This window comes from Diabrotica undecimpunctata, chromosome 5 (assembly GCF_040954645.1).
Source record: "Diabrotica undecimpunctata isolate CICGRU chromosome 5, icDiaUnde3, whole genome shotgun sequence".
Taxonomy (NCBI): Eukaryota; Metazoa; Arthropoda; class Insecta; order Coleoptera; family Chrysomelidae; genus Diabrotica; species Diabrotica undecimpunctata.
This window is the reverse complement of record NC_092807.1, coordinates 114,442,915-114,452,323: the sequence shown is the minus strand read 5'-3', so window position 1 is coordinate 114,452,323 and position 9,409 is coordinate 114,442,915. Positions and strand designations below refer to the sequence as shown.

General features: G+C 33.7%; 1 protein-coding gene across 1 annotated transcript in view; it reads right to left on the bottom strand.

Moving 5' to 3' along the window:
• Nucleotides 1-2,784: 2,784 nt before the first annotated feature.
• The window catches only part of LOC140441692 (uncharacterized), a 32,352-nt gene continuing 25,727 nt past the window's right edge, over nt 2,785-9,409 (bottom strand). The window contains exons 4-5 of the mRNA XM_072532573.1: nt 7,980-8,304; nt 2,785-2,983 (exon numbers count right to left, since the gene is read on the bottom strand). Of these exons, the coding sequence (XP_072388674.1) occupies nt 2,924-2,983; nt 7,980-8,304 (385 nt within the window). The 3' untranslated portion in view covers nt 2,785-2,923. The remainder of the gene's footprint in view (nt 2,984-7,979; nt 8,305-9,409) is intronic.

Here is a 9,409-nt window from a genome sequence, read left to right as displayed (position 1 = left end):
CTACAAATGAGTGGAGGGAGGGACAGATTTGTATTTGGCAGAGTTGCCATTCTTTTTAAGTTTTTAAAAGAAGTTTAATTAATTTAAATTTAATTTATTATAATTTAAATTAACTTTAATTTTTTACTCAGGTACTATTTCATCCCAAAATCATATGAAAACAGTCATAAAATTGAAATCTGCTGAACATCTGTTGCAATCTGGCAACTAATGTTTTCAAAGTTTCCAGGCCAATTATAAATTTTTTTCTCGCCAGTGAAGATAGCCTCAAATTAGTTGTCAATTAAGTTTCACAGAACGAAATATTGCGGTGGCAGTGTTGCCATGTCCTCATAATGTATATTATGTTATATGCTTCACATACAAAGAGATAAAGCTTTAATGTACATTTTTATTATATTAGTTTAAGGATTTTGTAATTTTATACCTTATAGAAAACATTGATGAATTCATATTTGTTTCGTGTGATATTAATTGCAATTAATTAATAGAACATTTTTTTGGAAAAATTGTCCTTTGATAGGTTTTTTTTTAATTGCCGTATTGCCAGATTCCAGTAAGAGCCTAAGAAGGTATCCATTGAATTCTGACAGGCAACGGTGGGGGAAATCTTTTTTGGACATCTACGTCACGGAACAAGACCCCCTGGCATCTTTCGGCCGAGTAGGATACTAGGCCAGAAGACCCCAGTGGTAGTGCCGGATTAACCGTGTTCCGGCTAAAACCTTAACCACCGTTCCAGAGAGGTGGTCTTGCCGCTCAATGAACAACTAAAATAACAAACTAAAAATTTATAAATAACCATACCTATTACCGTAAATCAGAAAATGTTTCAGACGTTAGGCCGTAAACTAATATGAATAATATTAACCATAAATTTCAGATCCCTGGCTCAATTTCCTCCTCTGTCCTCCTGCTCCTTTTTCTTCATCACCCCAGAAATGAGACAGTGTACTTCTCTCCATTCTTTCTCTCTCAACATGTTTACAACGTTTCTTTCATCCAGCCCGAAACCCATTCGCCTTTCGAAATCTCCCCTCTCATTCGCCCATCTCTGGTAGTTAAAAATGTGGGCGAGAGCGTCCGGTACCCCACAAACAGTACAGTCTGCCGAGGCAGATTTGCCTATTCTATTTGTGAAGGTGCCAAAACTACCATGTCCGGTCAGAAACTGCGTCAAGAAGTAGTCCAGTTTCCTGAACTTAAATTCCCACCACGGCCTCAGATCGGGAATAAGCTCCTTCGTCCTTTGATAGGTTAGCGGATAGATTTGGCAATAGAGTCAGAACCCTCAAACCACCAGTTGCCAGATGTCTTTTAACTTTATTATTTATGCTGACATTTTACTATTTACTTTTAGAAACTGTTTTAAAACTATTTACTTTTTATTTTTTTGGCAATAATTAGGTATTAGTTTTTAAATATCTTATTGCTTTTGATTGCGTATGTTTCATTTGTAATGTAAATTTCAACACTGCCAAACACCAATATTTCATTCTGTCAAACCCATTTGAGGCTATCTTCACTGTGACCAAATGTGAAAAAGGTCCCGAGGAAGCATAGCTTTCTTATCGTCTAAGCAAGGAGCGATGGTTTTAATTTACTTTATTTTATTTTATTTCTGTTCGATTCGATAATCGATTGGATTCGATAATTGATTCGATTTAGGTCGATTCGATGACTATTGGATAGTCGATTCAATTCGATAATCGATTTAATTCGATAATCGGTTTAATTCGAAAATCGATTTGATTAGGTTTGATAATCGATTTGATTTGATATTTGATTTAATATCCAGCCACCATTGGGCTGTGTTGTTTTTTTAAATTATATTGTGAGTGTTTTGCAGTATTGCTATAGCTCATCAGATTACTTTTCTACTTGTTATTCCACGAATATATTCCGTGATTTGACCAATATTCCTACGCAACAATTCAATCTTCCTTAGCAGCCCTTTTTCTCGAGGTGTAGCTTTGTTATTTGTCCTAGCAATATTAGCAACCCGTCGTGTTCTGATCTTAATACCCGTAACATTAGCAATAGCTGTTGCTGCATAGTATGTTAATATTCCAATGTATGGGCTTCCATGACGTAATTATGTAGGATTTAAGGTTCACAATTTGTAACAGCACACCTAGTTTCTTACAAGAAACTAGTGGTCTACTAAGTGGGTTGGTTCCTTTGAAGTCTTTTATGGCATATGCTATTTCGCTCACTAGACTATCGTGCTACTCGTTGTTGCCTGATGTGTGTTATGAGGTTGAGTTTTTTGTATGTCAAGCTTATGAATCTGGTCATGTGTTTCAGTGGATATTTTGTCTATAACTGTGTCTTGATTGTGAATCTTCTTTTCGACTTCGCTTCTAATTGTACCACGCCTAGTCTCTGGGATAAAATTTTCTCGTATAATTACCCGGTATTAATCTGCTATTCGTTGTTCAGATACTTGAATTTCTGAGTATTTTCTGAAAATTTTGGCATACGATGTTGTCGATAACCGATCGTTTCTTGACTGAGCTTTATCACCTTGTAATAGAAGCGCAAAATGTTTTCGTTTATGGACACAGTCCATTTCACGAGCTGTCTCGTTTTTCCGGCTTAGGTGAGCGCCAGCTGATTCCACCGCATAACCTTCAGTCAGTGGAGCTCTTGTTGTTATATTATTATTAATATTAATATTTAAGACATCTGAACACGTTGTCGATTTAGCATAGCAAGACATATAGCCTTCAATACATAGATAAAGTGTGTGTTGTACAAAGGTAAACAATTAGTTTTTGGTATTTTACCATTTATTTACAAGTTTTATTAAATGTAAGCAAACTGATAAGTTGATATTCAAAATAGTATTGTAGAAGGAATAATTGCTAATATTAAATTTATTGAAGCAAAGATTTTTAAAAATAAATAGTGTGACTTTATACTATAACGTTTTTTCGTTGATTGATTTCAGGTTCATTAATTTCTTCTGAATTTCCATAATCTAAAAGAAAAGATAAGTTTAGTTCAACAGCGATACTGTAAAAAATTAATATATAAGTTTATAAACCTACAAATGATTTTGCAAAATAACAAAACATTAACCTTGCTGCTAACGTTTTATGCTATAATGATCAAGCTAAGTACTAAGAGCCATGTATAACATACAATTTGAAACCTTTTTACCATTACTTAATTTTGGTTTCAAGACAGAGACTTTCAGTAAATATTTTTAGTCTTTAAGAATCCACCCCCTGGAAAGGTAAGTTTTACCCTTACAATTTTAAACAGGACGGTTTCAAGTACTCAGAAGTTGTCAAAAAAAGGAGTAATTAAAAAGTAGCTGCAAAGAGATTATTAGTTTTACAGTTATTATTATAAAAAAAAATATAAGGGAAATATGCCTATGATGGCATGCTGCCTTTGATGGCATACCACTTGTAATTTGTAAATCTTTTCCTGTCGAACGATATCGGCTGCATAGGCATGCGCATAGACAGTGTTTATTTGCAACGGTAATGTTACAAACACTTATTAGTTCCACAGATAAATCTGTAACGGAAAGTGTGATTTGTTGAGTGTTGAACTATTATAACACACGTTAACACAAACAGTTTTTGCCTCTTCTCGTCTGAAGTTGAAATATCCAAAGTAAGTATGCAATTTTGATTAGTATTAAGCTTCAGTAGGCAATGCATTTTAACTTCTGCTTTGCATTGTGGTGCTAGAAGATAACGCTCTGCTTTAAATCTGGTGCGTACTTGCCTATGACGGCATAGCAGATGTGTTCCAATGATAGCACAGTATGCCATCATGTGCACATGTTATATGCCATCAAAGGAAAATGAATAATAATTCAAAAATTTCAAAAACTCAACTTTTTACTTATATTAAGGTAAAAGTAGATAAACAATACCATTTTGTAAGGTTTTTTAAACAAATTTGGAGCTTTCAAATCGCACAAAATCTTCAATAGTAGATTTAAATGTATGTCCTTAAAGGTTTAGTACAATCCTTAAAAATTGAATTGTCGTTATCTAGTTATACCTGAAACAGTCGAATATCTCCTGATATCAGATATATAGGCTTTGTTTTGTTGCAGGGCCTTTGTTAATATGGCGTCTACCAAGAAACATAGGCAGGAGTGGTCGGAAGAGAACATGAATATGGCAATTCAACACATCCAAGAAAAGAAGATGGGATGGCTGTTGGCTTTCAAAACTTTTAATGTTCCTGCTATGACACTTCGTAGACGTTTTGCAAACAACTCCGGTGGAAGAAAAGTAGATGTAGTGGCCGAAGAATTACACGACCTCCTCATCTTGAGAAAGAGTTAGCTACTCATGTGATTGATATGGGATCAAGATTTTTTGTTCGCACTTTGGCAATGCCTTTGCCAAAACAGGGATTCAACCTATTAATTCTGATATTTTTGAGGAATGGATGTTCGCTCCATCATTGGTTACAGATAAACCTATAGAGAGCAATCAAGATCGAACTCAAAACATTAATCTAAACAATCCAGATTTTAATCTAGAAGAAAACCTAAAAAGTGGACAAAATCACCAAACTAAATACTGCCAACGGGTCCTTCTAGAAAATACTCAACAGGATACTCTTCACATAACAATTCAAGATTTATCACACATTCCAAGTATTTCGCAGTCAAACACAAAAAAACAAAAGAAGCGTGGAAAAACAGGGGTAATAAATTCAACCCCTGAAATTCAAGAGTTGAAAGATAAGGTTGTTGAAAAAGAAAATGTAGAACGAAGAAAACTGGCAAACAAAGTTAAACGGCAAATAAAACAGAAGATAGAACCTAAAGGAAAAGCTACGTACAACAGTGTATTAGAAGGGAAATCTGTGGATGACACTTTTCCTGAAAAACGAACATTATACCGAATGGCAAAAGAAGGGATAGAGAGAAATGATGAGAAGGAACAGGAATCCGCGAGCGATAACGAAAATTTTGAAGATGATGATTCCGACGTCGCTTGCTTGTATTGTAATGGCCTGTATTCCCTCTCAAAGTCGAAAGAATGCTGGATTAAATGTCAGGAGTGCCAATCCTGGTGTCACTCTGAATCCGCTGGGGTCGATAAAAAATGTAAGATATTTTATTGTGATTTATGTTCTTAATTGTTTTAATGTATGTTACTTTTTTATTTGTTGTATTATTGTTCTCTTTGAATAAAATGCGAAAATTCCACTAAAACATATTTTTTTCTATTATACTGTGCAGCCATGTCATCATAGGCAAGGAATGTGCCTATCATGGCACACTTGACATTTCTGATATTTCAATTTTTTAATATAAAAATCTACATTCTCTTTGACCTTTATATGTCCAGCCTAATTGGTACATTCAACTGAACTAGAAAAAAAATTGTAACAAATATGATCATGTATTTTAATAAAAAAACGAGAGGTGAAGTTAGGTATGCCATCATAGGCATACTTCCCCTAAGACTTATTTTAGTTCAAATGCAAAATATATATTAAATATTGATGGCAAATAATTTGCGTTAATTAAATGTTGCTTTTTGTAGAGGAAAGTCGCCTAATGATGAATACATTTTTTTCAACCGATATTTTTTACAAAAAAATAATTCTCATTTTGTTTTGTTCTTAGTAATTTGCTGGTATAACTATGTATTATGTTCTCGTAGGTTTAAAATAATTCCAGAAGATACCTTTAGGCGATAATAAAATGTTTAAACCAAATTAGACAGTTAACGCATATTTCATGTACAAGTACAATGTAAATAATTTATTTGTTATTTTGGTGATTACAAAAATATATAACTTTTATTTCAGTAAATGTTATTTATTATCCTGAAATATACCTGTACAAAAATAATAAAAGGTAAAAAGTGACTATCCATCCATACAAAAGTCTCAAATGAAATTATCGTTGCCTTTAGCTCCACTGCATGCTTCATGACACCATCTGTAGCATTTACAGCAGAGTAGCCATTGTTACCCAGGTTTGTCGAAAGAAAAAAACATTCAAAGCAAAGAAGCCCAGGTTTGTCGAAAGAAAAAAACATTCAAAGCAAAGATACATTCCACATCCTCTTCTTTTTGATCCACGTCATGTTCAAAATCGATAAATGGTATTTCTTGCTCAGACTCTTATGAATCCGAAGAAACTACTTCTGTTTTCCTTTTATTTTTGGATTTAATTTTTTGCTTGAGTTCTTGGCCTAAATGAATACCAGCGTTTCTGTTTTCTTTCATTTTATTTAATTCTCCTTATGTATTCGAGTCAAAGTTCACCACTTTCTTAACCCTACTTGCAGTTATTTATAGGTAATTGTGCTTTTTCAAGAGCTTTTTTATAAGACGATTCAGTAATTAAAGCAGCTGCACCAGTTCTTTTGTTTAATTCCTGATGGACCACTAGATATGTAAGGATGATGGCTACTAGATATGTAAGGGTGTAAAAGTATTCAATGGCTGTACGTGGTAAACTACATGATGCCGATACAGCACTGTAACAAGGCAGAATAACATAGATGTTTTCTTTTGGATGTTAGTTTGGGTGTTCAAATAATCCAAGATGCATTTATCAAGTAAATAAAAATCCAATCTTGGTCTATTTTTTTAGAAAGAGCAGAAAGAAATTATTGTGATGCCAGATAGTGAAATAGAAATAAATTTCAAGAAATTAAAAATTAAAAAATATTTAAAGAACAAACATTCAGGACAGAACATTCAAAAGACTAAACAGACAATTAATTTAAAAAAGGGAGTAGTTTGTAGGTTGTACACTACATTAATTGTGTGATGGAGAAACTGGCTAGAACGAATGAGGATACATAGCAACTTATAGTATGCGAAACCGGTCGTTGGTGATAGAATGAATTAATTGTGAGTAAGTCTTATTCTTACTTATTTTACCTAATTTGACCTATATTACTTTACATAACTTATAAAAAGAAACTTTTTAAATTTAATTATTTACTGTTCCGTTTCAAAACTTCATATCTCTGTAATATTGTTCCCAAATTTTACTAAACAAATTAACTTCCATTTTCTATCAAATTCCAAAATTGACCCGGAGACTCTCTTGTCAATTCGCTAACTAAAATCTCTTCTTGGATCTGCGCTCAAATTGAAAGTCGATCTTAGGTCCTAAACATACTTCCTATCTTCTTTTGGACACTAAATTACCCTAGGTTAAACTTCTGTCGATGCAGTGATATAATTTATTGGTACTTACAAATATTAACTTCTGCGCTGCTACCAATCAGCATACATGGAATCTTTATTGCTACCACTTTTTCCAACACTTTTGGAAACAAAAATTACTTTTGAATTCATACAATTTAATTTCCTTCTACCGTTCAAATTCAGCGGCATTCAATCTCTTTTTTCTTCAGATGTTTTTCTTTTTAAGACCAGGAAAAACTTCCTTTTTCTCTGATTTCAAAATACCATCCAACATAAATAACCTCTTCCTCCCTCTCCATTGTTAACCAATGATATCCTATTAGTATTTCAAACAAACACATAATTTCCATATTCTACTAAATCCCTTAAATTAATATTTTCTTGTTTTCGATATGCACCCAACAATAGCATCTGCATAAATTAAATTTTTAAACTTTCCCATTTTTGACAAGACAATAGCTGAATATGGTTAATCGCTTTATTTTATAATCCCCTTATCAAAAAACAATCTCAACGTGGCTTTTCCCTGAATTTTGAAACGAAACATTTTCTATTGATACACCATTTAATAAATCTACCTAATATTTTAAATCTATTAGGTATACCTATATTACAATCTGAACTTTCGAAATTAGAAACTGAAGTGGAAGATCAAGTGAATAGAGCAAACATAGCCGCAGGTTGCCTGAATGAAACAATATAGAGAAATAAAAATATCGGGAAAGAAATGAAAGGCAGAATTTACAAAACAGTCAGACTAATAATGACATATGCGACAAAACTGGAAACAAAACTCAAATCGTACATGAATTCCTACTTACAGTTCTTATTTGCATCTCGGCTTTTTCAGCTTCAGCACCAGGGGAAAGAGGATCATATGAAATTTGCATGTTCTTCAATTGCTCCATCAAACTATTAATCATCTTCTGAACATTTATTGTCGAGTAAGTAGTTGGTTTGCTGCTTACATAACCTTTTTCTTTAAACTCGCTAAATTGTTTAGCCAGATCCTCTCTAGACGGCATTTTGGAATACCTTTCGTCTGTATCGTAAGGTGGTTTCGCGTGGTCTTCACTAGAAAATTTCGGATACATTTCGCTTTCTGACTTTTTCTTCATCCTCCAGCTGGAGATAGTTCTAAGGTTCCTAATTAGATTAAAAATATTATAAAATGTAAATAAATGTTTAAATATATTATTTAAATGTGTATACAACATAAAACAAACTGGAACTTAAAACGACGACCAAGAGATGAAAAACTCTACAAGGAATTATGCTGGGAAAATGACATATACTAAGAAGCATCAAACTAAAACGCCAGACGGAGCAAAATCGTTACGAACCAGGTAAGTCAAGGACAAGTAAACTAGAATTACGGATAATATAAAGATAGCTACTTGACATTATAGAGAATTGTGATCAGGGCCATTCCGACCTGGGAGTGTACGCACTAAGGAGTGCGGGGCACCCGGGCAGCAAGTCCAGGGAGCGGCGCGAGCCGCCCTGAAAATAGGGAGAAACTAATTATGAATATTATAAAAACAAATTATTGATTATAGTTGTACCTGCTAGTAACAGAAAGGATGAACTTAAGAAAAGAAATTGTAATTGTATATTTAAATATCAATTTTTATATAGGTATACATATGATTACTGGCATAAAAACATACTGTTGCCAGTAATCCATCTACCCCCATCCGATTCCTTATTTCATCGTTTCTAATTCTGTCTGCCCTAGATATTCGAAGTGATTGTCTAAATACATCCATTTCTGTTGCTTCGAGTTTTCTTTTATTGCTTTCTGTTAGTCTCCATGTCTCTGTACCATAGGTTAAGCTGGTTTTTATGAGAGATTCATATATATTGTATTTTCGTCTTTTACCAATTTCTGAGCTCCAAAGAACTCCGTTAAGGCATCCAATTGTTCTACGGGCCTGGGTTATTCGTTTTCTAATTTCCCTAGTGTCTGTGCCTGTGGTGTCGAAATCAATTCCTAGGTAGGTATATTCAGTGCAGAATGGAATTTCGGTTGTGTTCATCTGAATGTTGGATAGTTCTGTGCCTATTGGGAGATATTTTGTTTTTTGTGTATTGAGTTCTAAACCCCACTTTTTGTATTCTTCCTGTAGTTTTCTGGCCATATATGTCAGGTCTTCTTTATCGTTGGCTATAAGGACTTGATCGTCTGCAAACTGTAGGGTATATAGGCAAGTTTCTCCCAGGTCAATGCCCATTCCTCTGCACTTTCTCT